Raw genomic sequence first — 23,652 nt, forward strand, 5'->3', positions numbered from 1 at the left:
AAGGCTGCATATCTGATTCTAGATCAGGACACAGGATTTCTTTCCTTATGCTGAGGCATTATTCTAAACACACTTCAGAGCTTCGCTTCAATTCCTAGTCAAGCATTTGAACAGAAAGCTTGACTTCTAAACCTCCTCATTACGGTGGGTTCAGACCAGCCTCCCAGGCCATAAATGGAGGTGGGTCCTGATTAGGAAGCCACGCCCTCTATGGCCAGCATGGTGCCCTCAGACAGCCTCTCTGTGCCCTAGCTCAGCCCCAGGACCCACCCGGAGCTTGGTCCCCATGAACTACCCCTGGGAGACTATTTCTCTTTGTCATCTCTGTCCCACGCAGGTCCCCAACATAAAATGGTATAGAGGTCTCCTTTACCTATTTCTTAGCCCATGAGTGGCCTTATGACCCCCTGCCACCTGCACCATTACGGAGACTTGGAAGAACGACCACAGGGCCCTGGCCATTCTGAGTGGGAGCATCTACTGGCTCAGCACCTCCTGCCCAGTCTGAGTGTAGCCAGGGCCACATATCGGTTCAGACTAGTGTAACGAAAACGCATTACATTTAGGGCCAGGAGTACATGGAGGAGCGTGTCCCCGGCAGGTGCTCAGCACCTCATCCTGCTGTTACTTCTCATGCCTCTGCCAGCTCCTTCCCCCCCGGGCCAGGAGGCTGCATTCAACCCTAGATGAAAGACTGGGGAGGGGGGGCCCTTGTGAGTGTGCCGGTGACTAATCTACACCCTCAGCATGAATGCGTAAATCCACACTTAAAGAGGGTCCCCTCTGATCCATGACAGGAGAGAGGATAAAGAAAATAGAACAGCCGGAGATAAAAAGTACAGCCCAAGAGCTTATAAAATCCTCTCTGGAGGCCCAAGTTCCACTTTTATGATATTCAGCATAATTGGATGTATGGGGGAAAGTTCAGTTTGAAATCACACAACTACTTAGGACTCTTCGGTCATCCATAACCAGGTGGTTTCTCCCCTCCCCTTCGGGCCACAGATTTTGGCTTAGCACCCACCATGACCCAGGGCCCAAGGACTCACAGCTGTCCAGCACAGCCATGGCACCCTGCAGATGCACCCCCAGCCATGTGAACGGGGCCCCCTAGAGCTGCATAAGGGGCATAACTCAGGGATCGTGCCAGCCCGTTGTGTTGGCCACCTTGGGGGGGGTCATCTCTTCGCCCCAGGATCGATCAAACAGCCCGGGCAACAGGCGTCAGAGGATGCGAGGCAGAGAGACCAACCAGAACTCGACTGGATACATTGCAAAGGGCATCTGCATTTTGTCTTCGTGTGCTCCCCTGCATCTCTCTAGCTAGAGGGGTGCTTAGATCATCACATTTTTGCCCGGCACCTGGAGTGCCAGTTAAGTAGGCAAGTGGTTGAATCAGTACCAGAACTTCAGGGTGCAGAACAGAGGAGCCCCAAAGAGACATAGAAATCACTCTCACAATGTCACCCCGGATCCTTTAAGGAAAAATGATGTCTGTGATAATGTGATGTAAGTTCAAGTCCCTTTATATCTTTTTTTTTTTTTTTTTTTTTTTTTTTGGTGAGATGAGGGAGGGGCGTCATCATCAGGGCCTGGAGGGGGCACGACCAGTGCATTTTGCTGCAGCCAGCGCGGAGTGAGAATGTGTGCTCTCTGGGGCACCCTGCGCTGAGCCCGGGGCTCCATTCAGACAGGGTGGGCCCCTGGAGACAGCTGCTTGCTCAGGGCCTGTGGAATGCACGCGGGCTCCCATCCACGAGGCCAGGGCCTCAGGGCTCTGAAGCAATGACTTGGAGTGCATTATCTGACTTCGTCGTCCTTCTCCCTTCTCTGTGCATTTTCCCAGAAGGGTGACAGGAGCCCCTTGTCCATTTTTGCCCCCTCCGCATCCCCTCTTCGCAAACCTGTGTCCTCCCTGGCTCGACACCCTCTGCCGCACGGCAGGGCAACAGTTAAAACTCAAAACCCACAGCAAAGAGCGTTCCCCGTACATTTTTTATGAGCTGTAACATCTCCTGAGAGAACGTGGTTGTTCTTCTAACCTGCAGATTGATTATCCCCGTTCCACACAGTGTCAGCTGAAGGGAGAAGCAATTAAAGAGAGCACAGGGGAGTCTCCAGGTTTGCCTGGAGAGCTCCCATCGCCAGTCATGGCCCCGGGTCCTGGGAGGACCTGGGAAGGTTCACGAGACCCAGAGAGACTCACCACTAACCAAACACATGATTAATCGGAACAGGGGTGACTCACATATCGCCATGATAATCTGGGGCACCTCAGCCACTGCCCAGTGAACATAACTCAGCTGCGGTGGTGCTGGTGGAGGTGGCCGTTTGTAGGCCCCGAAGGATTTCTGCCCAACTGGGGAACCAAGTCAAGTTGCATCCATTGTTCCTGAGTCTCTGTTGACCAGCAGAGGGCACAGAAAGCCTTCCTTCGGCATAGAGTTTGCTTTCCTCCGGGAACGAACTAAAAGCTAGATTTTTCTAAGCCGTGGGAATCCTAGTTTATGAAAAAAAAAATAGGTAAACTGAGACCTGAGGGGCTGCCCGGACGCCCTGGCAAGATGGAGAATGTGGACAGCCGTGTGGTTTTCCTGCTTCTGGCCGGCCTCGAGGAGAAAAACCCCACTCCCCGCCAGCACCACGGTCCTGGCGACAGAGGAGGCCACCTGGGGCGGCCCGGGACTGCCCCCCAAGTCCCACCCACGGCTGTCGGGCCCTGTGGCGGCCGAGCCCAGGCTGCCTCCCCACAAAGGCTGGTGTCTGCCCGCATTCCTGAACCATCGACACGGATCACATGCCGACACACGGGCTGCCTCCCCACGCTCTGACGACTCCAGCGGAGCAGGACAGATGGTCTCCCTAATACCAGCAAGTCCTTGCGGCCTGCCTGTCAGGACAGCCCTTCTGCTGCAAGCCGTAGAGGCTTAATGCAAGATGTTGGCATCTTCCTCCCGGCTGGTGTCCTCAAGGAGGGGCGCTACCTGCGGGCTTTTGATGGGGCGGAAGCCACAAGGGCCTCCGTGGGCCTCGCATCCGCAGTAGGCGTGTGGCGGCGGGGAGCTCCGTGGCCCCGGCGAGGGGCGTGTGGCCGGGCAGCCGGGGCCCCGGGGCCTGTGGGCTCGCAGATGGCAAACGCAAACCGGAGCCTGCTCTGAATTTCAAATCGACACAGAGGTTCCTCGGAGCCAGGGACGGTAAACACGTATGGATGTCGGGATGCTGTTGTGACAGCACTTTGGCCGTCACCTGAGAAGGGTAAGGCGGGTCACCTCCAAAGCAGACAGAAGGCTGAGAGGGTCCCCGTGGGTGCAGCAGGGAACACTGCTGGCTAAGGGAACGTCATCTCCTCCTCCTCACCTTCTAGCCTGTTGTCTCTTCTCCTCCTACTTTAAAAAAAAAAAAAAATCTTGGTTTATGACAAAGGGAACCTTTTAACTGTTTGTGTAAAAGTTGGTTACATTTGACTCTGGAATCTCCATTTACACCCACTTTAGACCTTCTCTAGACCCAGCTGAGGGATGTGCAATAATGTGGCTCCCAAATCATCCTGCCAGAGGGACCCTGAGGCCTCAGGAACCACAGGAGCCTGCAGAGCTCAGAAGCTGCTGGGTCCTCAGGGCCTTCCCGGAGCTTGAAAGCTCCTCCTCAAAGCAGATTGGAACAAGGGACAGAAGGTGACAGAAGGTGACGCCCCACGTGACATTGATTGAGGGAGCAGCAAATTGCCTGGGTACCATCCATGTGTGTGAGAGACTGCAGAGTCTGGGAGGGCTGGGAATGATGCTGGCCCAGAGAAGCTGTCTCCAGCAGCAGGGGTTGGGGGTGGGGAGGGGGGGGAATCAGCCCAGAGGCGACTCCCTGAGGGAGCCAGGACTCAGCCCCAGCACGTGGCTGCAAAAGATTCACCCGCTAGCACTCCTTCGAGTCCTTTGAAAAACCCACACCAGCTTCCTTCTTCAGAGCTGGGTTTCCTCAATCTCACCCGCCCATCAAACACTGCCCTGCAGACGAAGAAAACCTATGAGCACTGTCATCACCAGATGGCCATTTTCATCTGTAAGTGTTCCGGCCACCTCTTTTCATTCCATGGCAGTCCTGGAGGGTGGGCTGGAGACGCCTAAGGAACCTGAGCCGCAGGGCTGGGACGTAGAAGAGCCCCGCTCCTCAGTGGGGTCTCCGGGGCCCCCTGAGCAACCAAGCAGGTTTGCGGTCCCATTAAAACTCCCCCTCCGCCCCTTCACACTCAGCTCAGAGAACGCTCACTGTTCCCTCCCCAGTAGCCAGAGGACGTGAGCTGCAGAACTGTGGCAGAAAGAAAGGTGGCCGGTGCGGAGGGCCAGGCGATCACGGATGGTAGCAGCAAGAGCCCCTGGCAACTTCTGCCCGGCCTCCCGAGGAGAAAGCCCAGCACTGAACCTGTGGCCACCGCCCTGACCCCTCCGCGGCTCCCACCCCCCCGGGACCTGAAAGCATTTCAGTTGCACCTGGTTGGGAAGTTCTTCAGACCCACATCACATATCTCGCCGCCCACTCCATACCCATTGTACAGATGAGGAAAGAGATGCCTGGAAAGGCACAATTCCAAGACAGCGGCATAGTCAAGATGAGGACAGAACTGTGTCTTCTGATCTTCTAGTCGACTGAGGTCACTAAGCCTCCTTCCCTGCCTCTCGCTCTTCAGGACCAACAAGGAAATCATGAGGGTCTTCTTTGAAGAGATTATTAGAATCCCAAATGGCAAAGCAGGGGAAGAGTTGGACTCCACCCTGCCCCTTGCACACACCTGTCCTTGGGGAAATGGGGCTGTATTACCACAGTTGGCCACTAAGTGGTGCCTTTGGGCCATGCACTTGGCTCCAAAGACAATTCTATGAAAAGAAGTAGAAAAACACGCTTAACCTTTAAAAAAAAACAAAACAAAACAAAACAAAAAGGAAAAAACAAGTACGTCTTACTTTGGGTGCAATTCCATGACAGATTGAATACACTTTCCACCATGCCGTGGTTCAGCTTCTCCTGTCCCTGCCCTTTCATTGACTTGAGTACATGTGATTCCTGTGGCTGTGGGAACCACATAGCCTGGGGCCTGTCCTCAAGTCTCACTGATGGGGAAACTGGCCTGTCCTGTTCACAAGGCACAAAGTGTGCTACCCAGATCTGGGTACTGCTGCAAGCCCTCCCCAGGGCTGCCTTGGGAACCATCCTCACAACCGGGAGCTGTTGTCCGAGCTTGGTCCTGTTTGCTGCGGCTCTCAGCAGAAAAGAGCTCACACCCAGCACTTCCAATGGCCGCTGCCATGCTGATGCTGAGAAATTCATGAGAGGCACGTATGGAAGTGAGCGAGAGGTTTTTCTTTCCAGTGCTCCCTGGAGACTCTTTTGCCATAGAGGTTCCCCGCATGTGCCTCTTCAGCTATGTTTCTGATGAGCCCATCTTCAATCCAACAGCCATTTACTGAGCACCTACTATATGCTAAGCACCATGCTGGACACTGACCTCGCAAACTGGCTCTTTTTCCATCTTTAACATGAATAGCGGGAGCCTTCCGGCTCAGGTCTTCTTTATGATCCTAAGATTCTATCTGCCTCTTGGGATTTCCTTTCTTTTGATGCTGCTAACTGATCCCAAGCAGACATAATAAGGGAAGTCACCTTGTCTGTGTCAGGGCACCTATATAGAGTGCTGGCTCTCAACCAGGGGTGATTTAACCTCCCAGGGGATGTTTGGTAATATGTGGAAACATTTTTGGCTGTCACAACGTGGGGAGGGGTTACCACTGGCATCTGGGGGGTAGAAGCCAAGGTTGCTGTTCAGCATCCTACAATGCACAGGGCAGCCCCACAACAAAGAATTATTGAGCCCAAAATGGAAATAGTGCTGAGGCCGAGAAACCTTGATGTAAAGGGAAAGAAACCTCTTTTTGGTAACCAGAAGCACAATGATTTTCTAATGTGCACTTCTTTTCTGTTCTCCGCAATAACGGAGCACCCTTTGAATTTTCAGCAGTCCCCATTGTCTTTGTTACCTAGGTAGTGGCAGCAGGGAAGGCTGGGCGATACAGCAGAATGAGTTTCGTGGGATGTCAGTTCTGGGACCACATCCAGCAAAGTCCAGATGCTGAGCCCCCTGGAACTGACTTTCTTTATGTTTCCACATCAGGTTCTGGTTGGCTGTCCAAGATCTCAAGAAACAGCCCCTGCAGGCTGTGGCCAAGAGGGTGGAAGAAATCTGGCAAGAGTTTCTGGCTCCAGGGGCACCAAGTGCGATCAACCTGGACTCTCACAGCTATGAGATAACCAGTCAAAATGTCAAAGACGGAGGGAGATACACATTCGAAGATGCCCAGGTTTGTGTATCTGTGTGCATGCTTTCCACTCAAAAGATGTTCATTTGTCCACTCTGCCACCCCACCCTTTAATATAGGTCCAAGGCATTGTGGGTAGCTAGAATTTCAGGTTTTATGGTGTGTAAGGCCATCAGGGGAAACCATTCCAGGTAGGTGTGTAGTGAAATTCTTCCTCGGATTGTCTTCCTAGATTAGTTCCGTTACATAGAGATAGACATTTAGTTACAGGCGTTACCTTATCCGGTAGAATCTCAAAGTGTTTTTACGAAATCGTAAGTCCTATAGTAAGTCCGTGGGGGGATCTGGAAACCATAACACAGCATCAGCACAGTGGGTGTAGTCAGCTGCCAGGGCTGTGAGTCAAGCCCACATCTAACTGTGAAGCCCACACTCATACTACCACCCTACACTGCTTCCATAGTGATTTCCAACTCTGCAGTTACTATTTAGGGAGCACCTCTGCATCCCAGGCCCTGTGCTATGTGATAAGATAGCATAAAGAAGGGCAAAAGCTCCTGTCCTCAAGGAAATTACGGGCTAATCGGGGAGAAAGACAAGAAAACGGGGAATGTTACCAATGTGGGAAGTGCCCCAAAGGGGTGAGGTCCGGGTCTAAGGAAGCCCATGGGAAGGACTCCTGTCCCTAGATGCCACAATTGGGCACAGGTTTTGGGGAGGCTGGTGAAAGAAACAGAAGCCACAAAAGCCACTCTAAATAGCAAGCTTTACCTTGAAGGCTGGAAGGTACTGTTTCTAAAGATAAGCATATGGTCAGTTTTCTACTTCCTGGCCCCTCACTGTGATTCCCTCTCATCCATCCTACACCTGGTGATGGGGCTTAAGGTTTCACTCTTGTCTCCTCAGCCCTCTTCACTTCTCTCACCTGTGGGGTCCCCACATAGAGAATTTGCATAGTTTGCTTTCCTACAGACATTATTGTCTAATTTAGGAAACTCAGTGGTCCTGATGCAAATAATAGCATGGGAACACAACCAGTGTCCCTTGTCATCCAGATTTGCCTGGTCATTTGCTCAGGACTTCAGAAGGAAACACCTTCCCAAGCTCAACACTGTAACTTTCTTTCTCTTCCCCTGGCCATGAGCTCCATTAAATGCTGGTCCCAGGCAGATTTGGTTCAATGTTATTGCTTTATGAAAGCTTAAGTCCCTCCCCTTCTTTGCAGCTTCAAAGCAAAATATTTAAGTCATGATAAATCTTTTTTTTTTTTTTTTGGTATGTGTCTGTGTATATGCTCTCAAGCACATATTGATGTATCCTGGTAAGGATAGTGATGGAGAAGCCCCTTGGGTGATAGGGAAGTTCCTTGGGTGATAGAGAAGCTCCTTAGGTGATAGAAAAGCTCCATGGGTGATGGAGAAGCTCCTTGGGTGATGGAGAAGCTCCTTGGATGATAGAGAAGAGCTTCTTGGATGATAGAGAAGCTCCTTGAGTGATGGAGAAATTCCATGGGTGATGGAGAAGTTCCATGGGTGATGGGGAAACTCCCTGGGTGATGGAGAAGCTCCTCAGGTTATAGGAAAGCTCCTTGAGTGATGGAGAAATTCCATGGGTGATGGAGAAGTTCCATGGGTTATGGAGAAACTCCCCGGGTGATGGAGAAGCTCCTCAGGTTATAGGAAAGCTCCTTGAGTGATGGAGAAATTCCATGGGTGATGGGGAAACTCCCTGGGTGATGGAGAAGCTCCTCAGGTTATAGGAAAGCTCTTTGGGTGATGGAGAAGTTCCTTAAGTGATGGAGAAGTTCCTTAGGTGATAGAGAATCTCTTCACATGAATGATCTGAAACACACAGCTCAACTCTCCATTATTCATGAAATATAAGACTAGGGATACTTGTCAGAACCATGACGCACCCCATCTACTATTATCACTCTGAGCATGACATCAGGAAGGATTTATTTTAATCTTTTATTATGGAAGCATGTAAACATGTGGAAAAGTGGAAAGAGCAGGACAACAAACCATTATGGATTCTCATCCAGCCTGAGCAATCATCAATACAGGACTGATCTTATTTTGTATCCACACCTACTTTTTCAGCTACCATTGGGTTATTTTTATCTTTTTTTATTTTTAATTTTTTTTAATGTTTATTTATTTTTGAAAGAGTGAGAGAGAGAGAGAGCCAGGGAGGGGCAGAGAGAGAGGGAGACACAGGATCCGAAGCAGGCTCCAGGCTCTGAGCTGTCAGCACAGAGCCCGACATGGGGCTCAAACCCATGAACTGTGAGATCATGACCTGAGCTGAAGTCGGACGCTTAACTGACTGAGCCACCCAGGCACCCCACCATTGGGTTATTTTGAAAGTAAATCTGAGATATTACATCTGAGACCTTAAAAATTAGCAACACTCTCTTTATATCATTAAATGTCAAGCAAGTGTTCAAATTTGTAGCAGTTGCATAAATGCCATTTTTTAACCTTATTTTAAAATCCAAATCCAAATCAGGCCCACACACTGCAATAGACTGACATGTCTTCCAAGTGCCTTTTAACTTACAGGTTTCCTTTATATCCCTATTTCTCCCTCACTACCCTCTTACATTTTATTTCATGAAGAAATTGTATTCTTTGTCCTGTAGAGATTCCCACAGTCTGGATTTTTTTTTTCAGCCCAGTGGTGCTATTTAACATGTTCTTCTACTCTATTTCCCATAAATTAGTAGTTTGATTTAGATATTTAGTTGGGTTTATATTTGATTCTTATGGGCAAACCTACTTCATAAAGTATGTTGTCCTCTCTTGTCAGAAGACACATAGGTTCTAGTTTTCTCTCTTTTTGTGATTTTAGCAGCTATTGATATTTTTTGTTTAGACCCATGAGTTAATTAGGGGTTACAAAATGGTGATTTTCTAATCCTATCATTTTCTGGATTTATCAGCTGAAATACAAACAATCAAATACATCTACTATTAGATTATCTAATAATACAATTTATATAGGAAAGATAGGATAAGTGATTCTTTCTCTTTTTTCTTTAGTTTTCAAAATAATGTGTGGTTTCTATCATCTTCTAATGGTGACCAGTTAGGGTTTTTGTTTTGGTTTCAGTATCTTTGTAAACTCATAGGTTTAAACATATTTGATGTGTTTTAGTCAATTTTGCTTATTATTTTTATTGACGCTTGCATTGGGCCACCTCTAGCCAGTGGCTCCTTTTAACACAGTCCTCGTAGTCTTTGATGTCATCCAAACAGCAAGGAGGCTAAGATGTTCCAGGCCTTTCCCCAGGCCTGGAATCAGCCATTTCTCCAAGGACCCCTAGTTTCTCTTATTGGGAAATGGTTTTTAGAGACCATAATCTGGGCAATTGGAGGTGCTCATTGTTCCTGTGTTGGTCATCATTTCTAGGCCTTTTCAGTGGACAGAGCTAGGAAATTAGTGGTTGTTGTTTGTGATAAAGACACATCATAAGTTCATACTGATTCTTTCTATCCAAATTGAAAATTACAGGGGATTTTATTTAACCTCTTCTTTTTATGTTTGTGCCTCCTTTCTCTATGCTGAGAATCCTGACTCTCAAGGATGGTAGCATTCGTACTTCACATCATTACTCATCCACTGTATCCTCCATTACCACAGAGCAGTCTCAGAGCCCAGTGCCAAAACTACCAGCAATAACATGATCGCTGGTTCTTTAATTGCTGCGTAGTATTCCCTTGGGTGGAAGCACCATAGTCTAGCCAACCAGTCCTCTCTTTTTGACATTTATGTTGTTTCTAACTTAAGAAAGATTTGATGGGAAATATTAGGAAGTCAGCAGGTTGTGCCTTGACCAGTTTCTGAATACACAACCTTCGTTAGTACAGTGTTCTGCCATTTTTCAGATACTTCCGCCAACATTATACCCCACTGTTGAGGCAGACTGGACACCAGGCTACTCAAAGCCTCTCTAAGTTCCTCAATAACTGTTAGGATTGGTCTCCTGGGAATTCAAATAAAACACTCTTCCTAAACAAACTTGTTTCAACCTGTTTGTTTCTTAAGTGCATTTCAACCATAAACATACAATGTGCTTCTAACTAGCAGCATGACCTTGGGCAATACTTAAACTCCCTGAGTCTTCCTTTCCTCATCTGTAGAACAGAGGTATAGTGGTCCCTATGCATGGGGATGGAAAGGGGACCAGGTAAAATGAAGCACATCAACAAGTAAAATGATCTGGCCCGCGGTAAGATTGGATAAATACTTACAATTTTATTTTCCTAATGCTATTAATGTATTTGATACTTTTAGGTTTAACATGTTTGGTGAAAAACTTTCAAATAATTGCATGTAATGTTAGCCCCATTTTAGTGTATCTTCCTCCTCAATTTATGTGTATTAGGTGATTATGCAAAAAGGGTGATTCTGTAGCCTTTTACGCTAAACCAGGAGTTGGTTAAAACAAAAACCAAAAAACTAAACTTCTGTAAAGGGCCAGACAGGATAAATTTTAGGCTTTGTGGGTCATATGGTCTGTGTCACTACTACTCAACTCTGCGACACAAAAACAGATATACTGTCACAACATTATAATGTAAACAGCATAAAGGAGTGGTTTGGCTATGTTCCAAACAACCTTATTTATGGACACTGAAAGTTCAATTTCATATAGTTTTTCATGAAATATTTTTCTTTTTATTTTTTTCGACCATTTAAAAATGTAAAGACCATTCTTAGCTCACAGCACATAAAGAAATAGCAGGCCAGATGTGAGCCACACGCTGTAGTCTGAGACCCCTGTGCTACACAGTATATCATGAAAATCATTGAAACACTTCAAGAAACCCAGAAAGGTAGAAAATAGAAGGGTGGGGATGGTTAATCTTCTGTTTCTATGGGAGAGAGGTCAGATGGGATCTGTAGCACACCAAACCAACCTGCAAATATTTCCCAGTGGGGGCTGGAGGTCAGAGAGCAGACGGAGGAAAAGTCAGCCAGTCCCAAAATGCTCACACTGCGTACCCTTCCTGGTCAACACTGCTGCCTTCACCAGCTACACAGGGGTGATGCAGTAGTTTCTAGGTAAGGAAAAGAGGTTCAAATCCTTAGCAGCCCATGACCGCCCAGGACTTGCACTCATATCTCCCAACTTGTTGGCCAAGTGTCTGCGGCTCAGATCCACGGCCCCTGGATTGCTAGTGCTCAGGGCTCGGGTATCATGCTGACAGCTCAGGAAACTCTGGTCTCTAAAGAAGGGCCCTGCGGGGAAGCAGGCTCTGATCCTGCTTCTGCCACATGCTTTGTCTAGGATTGTAAATGTCTAGATATTTAAGTCTTTTAAGCTTGCTTTCCTCATTTTGTCCAACTGCAAAGTGGGAATGATGACACCCATGCCCTTTGAAATCCTCCCTAGTTGGGATCAGGATCTCTGAGTGGCTTCCTCAGCTGGTCACAAGGGTTCTCATAAGTCCCCTACAGGGATCAGAACGCCAATGAAATGTGAGCATGTGCCCTACTATCAGGGGTCAGTAGTCAGAATAACGTCTCAGCCAGATTCATGGATTCCTTTGAAATGGGGACTGGGGGTGGGCACAGGCTCTCCCTGAGGATTTTGTTTTTTATCTGACCACATGCATTGTTATAGCAAAGTTAATTGCCTGTGTTTGCTTCCTGTGGAAATATTTCACAAGACACCCCGTCAGCATGGGTCCCGCATTTGCAACTTGTGTTTTGCTGATCCATTTGGCTTTTTTGAAAATTTGGGCCAAGACCAAATCTTCCATGAAGGTCTGTGGACTGTGACCATAGCCCTCAGCTGTTTGCTGTGTTGTTCCAATTTCATAGATTTAGCTTTGTGAGGGGAGAAAAAAAAGAAAATGGGCCATGATTTTTTTTTTAAAGGACTCAGTTCTTTACACCAAGGATTGACTTCTCTGTCCTCAACCATGGGCATCAGAGGACCTGCACTGTCACTGGCTTGCTATGTGGTCTCAGGCAAGGATCTTGACCTTGTGTGCCTTAGTTTTCTTACCTATAAAATGGGGATGATGTCTTCTGTATAGCCCTCTAAGGATTTGGGGGAAACCAGATGAGCTAATGGCCCTGAAAAATTTTTAAGTAAAAAGTGCTATGTATTTATGTGCATGAACTCACAAAAATTAATGGCTCTAGTATTCCCAAGGTCTTATCATTCCAAGCTTTCTTGGATCAAGAAAATTTCTCCCAAGATGTCCACTTTTCTAAGGAATTCTTAGGAGAAAAATGCAGAAAAAGTACGTGGGAGCCAAATGCTGGGGGCTCAAGTGTCATCATGAAGAATTCAAAAATTCTCACCCTGAAGGTAGTAGGAAAGCTTTGAAGGCTTTGAGAGAAAAGGGGTATCAGAGGATGGTGGGCAGGGAGAGCTGGAGCAAGAGAGGTCTGAATCTTGGGGCATGTAGTCTAAAGCTTTGCTGGTGGTTTTGGGAGGAGAAAATTAAACCACAAGAAGTATTGAGAACCTAAGACTTCCTCTTTGGGAGTTCACCTCTTTCCAGAGCCTCCCCACAGGCTGCAGGAGGGAGTTGGACATCAATTGGCTGGCACAGTGGCTGCCTGGCTTCAATTTAAAAAGTCTCAGATATTCCCAGGACTGTGTCACTGGGTCTCTTCAATCATGTGTCTGCCTCCCCATCCATCCATTTCTTGAACATTCTCCCATTCCAGTTGGGAGGCCTTGACCTGTGAGCTATGAAGTTCTATAGCGAGGGAAACTGCAAAGGAAGCAGGAGGCCCCGATGACTCTTTGCCATTAGGCAGAGCTTGTCTATAAGCACACCATTCTTTACAAGCAAAACAAAACAGACCTAAGAAAACACTTCATTGGGATTGGATTGGATTGGATCGGATTGGATTGGTTTGGGTTGGATTGGGTTGGGTTGGGTTGGATTGGGTTGGATTGGATTGGATTGGATTGGAAATCTGTCCATCAAATGGACTGACGGTTGTTGAACTGGGCAGACCCAACCATCCTTTGGCTCCAGTTCCTTCAGGTCTCTGTGTCGGCTTCAGAGCTGTCCAAGCCCTGCTGCTTTCCCGACCTACAGCAGCTGCTGAAGTGCCCCCACTGAGGCCCCTCTGGGTCTTCCAGCACCTCTGGATTTGCAAGTTCTTTGACGGGAGTGGGAATTTGGTCTTCTTACCTTTCATAAGTCCCCATGGCACTAAAGTGATACTCTGCATGCAGTTCAGTTTTTTAAAAATTTCCTTGACAACTCAGTCCAAAATTAGAATACTCTCAGCTGCACCTGTGAAGACAAAGGAAGGACAATTTGTTCCGTGGCTTTCCACTTTGAAAAATATTGCCAAACAACCTCGGGGGACACATATAGTAGGTGATCAATAAATACCGGTTAAATTAAATTTCTACAATATGCCAATTCAGCAAAACTTGGAATATCCAATAAGAGTCAGGTGTTCTAGGCTCTGGGAATGTACAGATCCATAGGAGGGCCCATTCCCCTAAGTAAGCCTCAGTCTAACTTACTGAAACTCTACCTGGCCATCATCCATGCATGGAATGATCAAAGAGCAACCTCAAGACCAAAATGAGGACCAGTAATGAAAGAGATGAGAAATATACCAGCAAGTCTATACCTCCCTTAAGCAGACAAGAAGCCTCTAGTCAAAAGTTTCTATTATTATCTCAACGAAGATGTTTAAAAGGAACTTGATTAAGGAATGCCAGGCTTCTAACATTTCCTTTTTTTAAAAGCCAGAGCCCAATTCTTAAAAACTGAGAACAAACTGAGGGTTGATGGGGGGTGGGAGGGGGGGAGGGGAGGTGATGGGCATTGAAGAGGGCATCTTTTGGGATGAGCACTGGGTGTTGTATGGAAACCAATTTGACAATATTTCATATATTAAAAAAAAAAAAAAGCCAGAGCCCAGTGGAATACATATTTACGTTTGTCCCAGATTACTCAGAAATAGGAGCCTTTGTAGCCTGGTGAAGGCTGTTCATCTTTGCTCTAGTGGTGGAGGTGGGTGGCTTTGTGTGCCTGTATCACAAGACTGCACCAAGTTTCCTGATATTAATCCTCAATTGGAGGGCATTTCCTGGTAGACTTCCCATGCCAGACCTATTTTAATAAAGAATGCCACAGCACTGCTGGCTCCAGGAGTTACTCATTTTATTCTGTGGGTGGTTTTATTTTAGGAAGATGAACAGCAGAGGGAGGGATACATCTTCCAAAAGAACAAATCCGTTGTTTGTGATCTGGTCCTGCTTATTACCACACAGACTAGTAGTTCCTGGAGAGAAGACACCAGAGAACTAAATGCCAAAATTTCGTTGTCGATGCTTCATTGATTTCTTGCACCAAATCCCGCGAATTTGAAGAGGAAAAGGAAAACACTTGTCTAAGTTGATACCCGTGGTATTTGGGTACATGAAAGGCAATACACAAAGATGGCTTCAAAGCTACTCTTATGTAAAGAATAGGAATTGAACCGCATCAAATTACTGCACCTTTTGGTCAAATTGACCATGCTGATATAGATGATTTGTAGGGTAAAGACCAATGAGAATGTACTCTTACATTCTCTTATGATTTGACTGCTGCATTGCATAGAAACAAGCATCCTCTTGTTCTGCTTAGAAGGACAAAGAAACCCAAATGAGGGCCTCTCATTTAAGATCCATATGACTCTAGGATAGTCATCCAAAGCTGCCTCTGTGAGGACAAGCTACCACCTTTCACGCAAGTGGGTATCCATATTGCCATGTCATTCTTTCTGTTGTCTCTCCTATAACTGTTTAGCAGATACTGATTTAGGACCCACATCAAGACTTTACCACTGTGCAACCCTATCTTCTGTCCTCCTGCAGGATCAGTGTTTAAACAAGTGCTAATTTTCCCTAGGCCTCCTCTAACCATGCCTAGGATCTGAAGGCTTTTGGTTTAGGATACTCAAGACTCTCTCAAAAGGGATCTGCTCAATGGCTTGCTTTGCTACACATTTGTTGCTTATGGCTGCCCAAGGGCTCAGTCAGCCCCCAGAGCTTTGTCAGAACAGGCCCTTCCTTCTGGTGTAGAAGGCAAGTGGTACACAGCCTGGGGGGTAAGAAACCCGAGCCAGTTGATCTGGGTGACCCAGCTGTCACCATCACTGATGATGGAGGTGGTAAATGGTTCCCAAAGGGTGGTTCACCTACTACTAGGATGGCTCAGCTCAGGCCTCGAGAGGAGACCCCTAACGTTTCTGCTGGCCACACACTGAGGGCTTCTTTTGTCCCAGCCACGCAGCACTGACGCCCTGGAAACCCCAGCTGAAGGATGATGAAAAGCAACATGGTGCCAGGGAAGAGCATGAGCTTGGGGGGGGTCACACAGTTCTGGGTTCAAATCCTAGCTCTGTACTTGGGCCAGTCACTTAACCTTTTAGAGTTTCGGTCTCCTTATCTATAACGTAGGGCTATTTCAGTCTCAGCACTGATTCAAAGCAAACAATAGCAACTAAATAAAATGATGTAACTGGGCTCTGCCTCACCTTTCCTCCCACCCCAAGGATCTTGCAGTCTTTGGTCTCACCCCCGTGTCATCCCTAGCAAGGGCAGTCACAACACGAAGGCCAATTATTATTATTACTTTACATGTGCACAGTTTTTGTAGTGCTCTCACTGCTATTTGGGCATTTAATTGTGTGATCGGCAGGGCCGGAGAGGGGCAGAGTCAGGACCTGAATCTTAGTCTTTGGTTTCTACCACTGAACAACAACGTCACATTCTGCCTCGCGGGCTCATTTTCTCTAACAGATTGCAATGGACCCAGCAGTTCCCAAAGTCAAGATGTTGTTCCGGGAAGCCTGGGTGTGAAGGGCAGAGATGAGGCACATGTATCTGCAAAAAGAAAAATAAGGCACTTGAAAATCACAAGAAGGGCTCTTGGCATCTGTGCAATGCTCCAGCTTTGTGGTTTCCCATTCCAGGAGGATGTTCGAAGGCTGGGAAATGAGGCCGTAGCTGGTTTAGGACCCCACAGCAACGAGGATATGAGGGTGCTCTCAAGTAATTCAGCTGCTCCAGCAGGCCTGGAAACCAAGGCTCCCGGCATTTGTCCGGGATTACCTTCCGGTAATCTGGATTGTCCAGATTACCTTCCCCAGTGCTCGTGAGGGTCACTGTGCTTTGCCTAAAATTAAAGGAGATTTCCAAATGAGGACGATCACAGCAAAACATTCTTTGAAGCCGGTGTGGTTTTGAGACAGCTTGCACCGCTCGCTCCTCCCAGCTCCCACGTGTCTTGCACCCTGCTGATCCCAGTTGTCTTGCTTCTGCCTTAGCATCCCAGATGAGCAGAGCTCTCCATCCTGGGGCTGGGCCCAGAAAGGGAAATGAGGGTGGAGTGTCCCATCAAGGTGACATCCCGGTACTATAACCGTCAACTGCTCTGGGGGTGTGATGCCCAAACCCCACAGAGAGCTGTGGGTAAGATGTCCAGTATGATTTAGGGCCCTAGAGCATCAGTGGCTCAGCCTATGGAGAACCACCCTCACCCTCCCTGGAGTCGGTGATACCCTTCCCTTGTGCGGGAAGGCAGATGTGGACCCTGGTTGTTCTGCTTGTTCATGGTCCACTCAGCTATCTCTTTTTGAGGAAAGGAAGGGGAAGGAAGGAGGAGGAGGAGGGGGAGGAGGAGGAAAACTAAGGAAGAGAGGAAAGAAATGACGAAGGAGGGAAGGGAAGAAAGGAGAGAGAAAAGATGGGAAGGAGGGAGGATGGGAAGGGAAGATAAGACAAGAAAAGGCAAAGAAGAAATGGGAAGATCAAACTTATTTTTCTCTAGCCCCTGAGGAATTCTGTCAGTGGGGGCTCCCTGGTTCTTCCAGTAGCTCCCTTGCTCTTTGCAGATTCTAGATATACGTTTCCCTTAAGACTGGTTGTCTGCAAAGCAGGGGAAACAAACCAGAACCTCCCATAAATCAGGAGGGGTCACTGCCAAGAGCTTTGTACACTTGCTGTCCCTGGCAGTGATAAACTCATTGCATTTGGGAACTGGCCAAAGACCCTGAGTCCTATCTTCATTGTCGTTCCCAGAAAAACCTCAGCTCTCCGTTCACCCACCCCCTGTTTACTGTCTTTGTGCTTCTTCAACAAAGCTGGCAAGGAGGAAGGAACAGAGCTCCAAAAACTGGGCACGTCAAAGGCACCATTTCTTGGCTTGGGGGAGCAGAGGAGTGTGGGGGAGAGTCATGGATCTCTGGACTGCGGGAAATAGAGGCCCAGGCCTGAAGCCTCCAGGGGCCCTGCCGGGGACACGGGAGATCTGCACACATCATCAGATGGTCTCTCTCAGACCTGTGCCTTGCATCTGCTGTTGTTACTTTGGTGGTTGCTCCCTCATAGGGTAATTTGAGACTGTCCTACTGATGGCCAAGGGCTAGCGATGGCATTGACAGATTAAGACCGCCTTATTGAACCCACCCCCAACAGGTCATGTCCTCACTCTCTACCTCTCCCATACCGTCCCCACCTTGGCTCTGGCTCTGCAGTTGGCATGTGACATGGAGAAGATGAGAGCAGTGTCCACACTGCTCCTCTGACCCACATGGAGCCCCTGGAGAGTAGACCATCCCGGTCGGCCACTCCATCCTGCTTGCCCCTTCTTGTTCTGGTTGACTATCTATGCAGCGGAAAGACCAGACTCACCAACCCTCCATCCCCACGGAACTGGGAGATACTTTTCTCTCTGTCCACTCACATCTTCCTACCTTGATGAGGATCTGTGGTTGTTTAGATGATGCTTCCCTCTCTCTGGCAGGGTAGGCCACCCATCCCATATACAACATTCACAGCACCCTGTGCTTATGCTTCTTCTTTGTAGCTTGTAGCTCAAATACACCCCCAGATCTACAAAGGTGACTTATGGGAGTGGGCCCCACCGCAAGAAGCCAAGCAAAATTCACTAGTGGTTGGACCTGAGACTGCTTTGGGGGGAGTAGTCTATCCCCTTCGCGCATCAATCTTACCTAATAGAATTGAAACTTCACGACAGCAGGGGCCTCATCTGTCTTATGCAGGCTGTAACTTCAGTGCCTGACAGAGTGCCTACACCTAGTAGGTTCTCGTTAAACACTTGCTGAATATTTCTGTGACTAAATGTTGGGGAATCCGCTTTATCCTGCTCTTTTTTTAATTGACAGGTTCCTTCTTTTAACAGACCAGGCTTTTCCATCCCACAGTGAGGTTGGCGGAATTAGCTGGATCAGGGGAGAACTGTGTTGCCAAAGCCAGAAGGGCCAGGCTAGGAGAGATTTCCTTACCTCTCTTGGGGCAGTGGAGGGGGGTGGAGGGTGGGGACTGTTTTGTGAGATACACCTGGGATTTATATTCCTCTGAGAGGTCAGAATAAGAAGCAGGGACCTGTTACCTTGGAGAGGGGTTTGGAGAGGGCCCAGGCATGAGTGACAGGTCTCTCCTGATGACTCAGGAGCCACCTGGCTCTGTCAGCCAGACAGAAGCGATGCCTGAGACAAGAAGGAGACAGTGAGTCATTTTTTACTCTGGATTCACATTTGTACCTAAGATTTAAACGTTAGAACAACTTAAAGAGACTACGTATGAAAACAAAGACCAAAGCAGTGCTTTGGCCTTAGCTCTGAGGCCATTAGAGATGACCCAAGATGTTCACACATGGGATTCCTTTGAACTGAGTGTGAGCCCCGCTCCCCTTCCATGCAGAGGGCACAAACTGATGTGACCATAAACCACAATACATATGGAGCCTGCAAACTCGCTGGGTGTTAAACTCAGACAAGCACTTCAGTGACCCTGGAAACAATGTAGATTCCACTAACACGGAACCCATATAATAAGAGATAAACTCATATTGTTCCCACCCTCAAGGAATTTAAACTAGAGTGGGCCGGATTTTTGTCTGAAATTTGCAAGAAGTGAAGCATGTTCTCACTAAGTGTATTAAACGCAACACGTCTGGGTTATCAAAGTCGGTTCAAATCCAAGCCAATGTTGAGTTTTGCTTGGCTCCTTGCAGTGGGCCGTCCCATCAGCTGGGTTGCACCCTGCTGTTGTAAACGTGGGGGCATTCCAGGAGGAATGAAGCAGGTGCCTGAACTGAAGATGAGATGGAAAAGGATCCATACATATGTGGCCAAGGAATTTGTTGCTTTCTACTTTCACTTTCTTTTGAAGTGGGAAGGGAGAGGCTCCCAGCAAACCCTTGCCGTTGTCCAAGGTTCCTCTGGGGTGCAATAGAAGCCTAGCCAGGTATCTCTACAATGTGCTCCCCCCACCCCAGCTAAGGGGAGACCTCTCTTCCTCTACCCTCCCCTGGAGGGCAAGTACCCAAGGAAGAGGTCCTTAATGACCAATCCAGCCTCTCAACTGAGCACTGTCTCCTCACTGACCAGCTTTTCATTCCCTCAAGTGCTGGGGTCCTTGTCCAGCTTCACGGGATGAACAGTGAGTGAACATAAGGGAAGATGCGTCCTCTGCCAAGCCAGCCTCTGCCGGCAATCCCACCATCCCTAGTTAAAGCCCACTGTCCCTCTTAATAGGTCCTCTCTTGCGACAGCCAGGCTCTCCTGCTGAGGTACTTTCCATCACAACTGATAAGTAACGCTTTTTCAATCAACAAACTCCCTCTTTTAAGGAACCAGGCTTTTCCTGCCCTTGTTGAGGACAGATCTGTTAGGAAGGGCCCACAAACTATAGGAATTAGCTGGAAGTCAAGGGTGAAATTCATCACCAAGACCAGCATGCAAATGCCTCGAGGAGCCCAGGAGAAGAGAGAATACTACGCCACAGCATCTGCCCCTCCTGGATAGAAGCCTTAGGCCCCCTGCACTTGCTCACGTGCTCCATAAATGGTGGCCAAGGGCACCCTTTCAGGATGGGATGGTGACTCTAACATGTACAACTGACCTAATTGCATCATTGCCTATGTTTTTTTTTTTTAAATTAAGCCTTTTCTTCATTTTCTTAATGTTTATTTATTTTTGAGAGATAGAGTGTGAGTGGGAGAGGGACAGAGAGGGAGGGAGACACAGAATCTGAAGCAGGCTCCAGGCCCTGAGCTGTCAGCCCAGAGCCCGACGTGGGGCTCCAACCCACGAACTGTGAGATCCTGACCTGAGCCGAAGTCAGACGCTTAACCAACTGAGCCACCGAGGGGCCCTTTTAATTAAGCTTTTTATTTTGAGATACTGCTAGATTCACATGCAGTCATAAGACATAATACAGAGATGTACCATTTATCCAGTTTCCCGTAATGGTAACATCTGCAAAACTATAGTATGATTTCATAACCACGATATTGACATCGCTACATCCACTGAGTATCAGATTTCCCAATTTTACTTGTACTCATGTGCATCTGCGTGTGTGTGTGTGTGTGTGTGTGTGTGTGTGTTTAGTTCTGTACAGCTCCATCATGTGTGTAGGACAGAGAGGCATTTCATCACTGCAAGAATCTTTCATTTTGTCTTTTTTTACGTTTTTTTAATTTTATTTTTATTTTTTTTATAATTTATTGTCAAATCGGTTTCCATACAACACTAACCTCCCCTCCCATCCCCCTCCCGTCCTTAACCCCTGGCAACCACTCATCTGTTGCCTGTTTCTATAATTTGTCATTTCAAGAACGTTATATAAATGGAATTGTACAGTATGTAACCTTCTGGGGATTCCCTTGAGATTTCGCTCATCATAATTCCCTTGAGATTCGTCCAAGTGGCTGGGTGTATCAGTACTCGGTCCTTCTCAGTGCTGTGCCTGTGGTTTTAATCATTAAGCAATATTGCATCTCAACATGGCACCAAGGCCCAATTACAAAGACTTTGGGACATGACCCTTGAGGATGTTTCGCGCTAAGAGAGAAAATAGATTTTGTTTGGTGTTTCTGGGTGGGGCAAAACAAAACAAACATTGCAAGTGTTTCTAGATGCACGGAAGCATGCCTGTGTGTTTCTTTCCTAAACCAGTGGCCAGTTGGGTTGCGATTCCCCTTAGCCAGTTGGGTTGTGGCTGATAGTTCTTTCTTGCCTCTTCCCACTTCTTCCCCCTCCCAGGAACACATCTACAAGTTGATGAAGAGTGACAGCTATGCCCGCTTCCTCCGGTCAAATGCCTACCAGGACTTGCTGCTGGCCAAGAAGAAGGTATCATTGGGAAGGGCAGGCCCGCCTTTCTTAGCACTATTGACCCTTGCCTGCTGCTTGCTGCTGGCGTGAAATGAGATGATCATCCCTTGGGTTTTATTTATTTTCTCTTTTCTTCTTTCCCTTCTCTATCTGCTCCCTCTCTAAGGGAAGACAGAACTGTCACCACCCCAGCACCGCCCCCCCGCCCCCCGCCAGCCGCCGCCAAGGTCCACAGTGTGGCTTCCTGTCTCCATGTTCCCATTACCTTGGTCTGCAAGTGTTCTGCCCACAGCAGGGAGCGTAACCAAATACTGAGTCGACAGTGGCTTGGCACAAGGATTCAGGGCTAGCAGTGACCCCAACGAGTCCCTTAGGAAACCAGAAAGAGACCCTCACTACAAAATCCAACCCCCTCACCACAGATTTTATCTCCCTGACCCACTCAGGGATGAAGATGAGGCAAGGATCGGGGCAGAACATCTGGGTAGAAAATCTTACACGTGCCAAGCCCCTCCTCCAGTTCCCAGTCTGGTCCCGGAAGTCATTCCTGGGATCATTCCCTCCCTGATACCCCTTTCCCCTCCCTCCCCGACCCCACAGCGTTTGCCTTTTCTTTTAGCCATAAAGTAGGTGCACCCCAGCTTCTTATTCCTCCTCCCCTTGGAATCAAGTCATGTTCCCTGCAGACCTTGACGTCTGGAGTTGGGGGCGGGGGTGCCCGGGGACCCTCGGCACGTTAGTGGCGAGGGGCAACTGAAGCAGGAGGAACTCAGCTGGATTTGGGGAAGGAGGGAAGGGAGAGCAGGGAGGGGCATGGGGTCTGGGAAAGGGGAGGCAGGAGAGATGATGGCTCAGGATTCCAGTATCCCTGCGAACCCTCTGCACTTTGCCACCTGTGCTCTGAGACCCACGTGTGGTTAAGTGTGGCTCTCCTTGCACTCAAATCCACACTTTCGTGCCACGCTAGCTATGTGCACCCCTCTTCTCCCCTCCCAGCCAGCCAGCCCCAGTCCCTAAGCATGTGGTTGTCCACCGCCACACTGTCTGTCAGGCCGCGTCCCCCCAGCCACGCGGCCCTTCTTTCTGTGTACTGTCGACCTCATGTGCCAGGATCCTGTCTGTGTATCTGGTCAGTACCATTTAACTCCAGAGTCTAGAAGAGCATGTGTATCCCGCTACCCTGCTGTTAGATAGCCCTGAGAAAATCCCTGATAGTCTGAGAAGGGAAAAAGGACTTCTGGAAAGCCCAGGTTGTCAGAAACCCAGCTTTATTGGTTGCCTGCACCCTGTCCATCAAATGTCACTACTGTGATGGAAAATGGAAAGCCTGGCCTCTTGCCAGCTCCCTTACAGGAGGATGTAGGTAGAGGGGGCTCTGATGGAGGGGAGCATCAGATGCCCATTTTTTTCAAGAAAGGTTATGGACACTTCTGGTGTCTCCAGCCCAGATCTCATGGGAGATGGTCGAAGCAAACGTTCCCCTTTCTCGTGGCTCCAGACCCTGAACTGATCACAGTCTGGAGAAATCCTGAGGCTCTAGCAGTCCAGCCCCTCGGAGCCCGTCTACATACCCAGGAGAAGCCAGGAGCCACTCAGTCTCCTTGTGGCTTTGAACTCGAGGGGAGAGCACACCCCGGGCTCAGAGAGTGGAGCCGATACTCCTGTGCCTGCAAGTCCTCCCGATCCCGGAGGAGGTCACCGAGGGAGGGAGGAACCCACGGCTTTCTGTGAAACATTACGCATGAAACTCACTAGAATTACCCTCCCGGCCCCCAGATTATAGGACGTTCTTCAGCAGAAAAGCTCTTGCCAACGCCAACACCCTCTCAATACCCAGGGGTCAGTTGCTGCCAAAAATAGTGACAAAACCTACTTTTTTTTCCCATTTCTCCCTGAGAGTCTCCAGGTGTGGACTGGATTTGTAACTCAGCATTTTCAGGTAGGCCTAGAGTGCCTTGATTTCAAAGATGGGCTTTCCATGTGACATAAAGGTCCAGATCATGAAGGTACGTGAGAGTCACAAGCTCCAGCTACGAGAGGGGACGAGGACGGGCCTCGCTTTTTCTGCTTTTCCATCTCGTGATGGAGTCTGGAGCCACAGCCTCCTGAGCCTTCATCCCTAGTTCACCCTCTGTCCTAATGATGTCAAAGATAAGGTTAGTCACTCTGGCAAACCAGGTTCTCAAGGGGCAGGTGAGCTGGGTTTTGAGGGCTC

At 48.3% G+C, this 23,652-nt stretch overlaps 1 protein-coding gene across 10 annotated transcripts in view; it reads left to right on the forward strand.

The window, feature by feature from the left end:
- RGS6 (regulator of G protein signaling 6) overlaps positions 1–23,652 on the forward strand; it is a 560,843-nt gene that overhangs the window by 513,110 nt on the left and 24,081 nt on the right. For all 10 annotated transcript variants that reach the window (XM_027066078.2, XM_015071694.3, XM_027066077.2 and 7 more), the window contains 2 exons: positions 6,164–6,350; positions 21,366–21,455. In XM_027066078.2, coding sequence (XP_026921879.1) covers positions 6,164–6,350; positions 21,366–21,455 — 277 coding nt within the window. The remainder of the gene's footprint in view (positions 1–6,163; positions 6,351–21,365; positions 21,456–23,652) is intronic.

This window comes from Acinonyx jubatus, chromosome B3 (assembly GCF_027475565.1).
Source record: "Acinonyx jubatus isolate Ajub_Pintada_27869175 chromosome B3, VMU_Ajub_asm_v1.0, whole genome shotgun sequence".
Taxonomy (NCBI): domain Eukaryota; kingdom Metazoa; phylum Chordata; class Mammalia; order Carnivora; family Felidae; genus Acinonyx; species Acinonyx jubatus.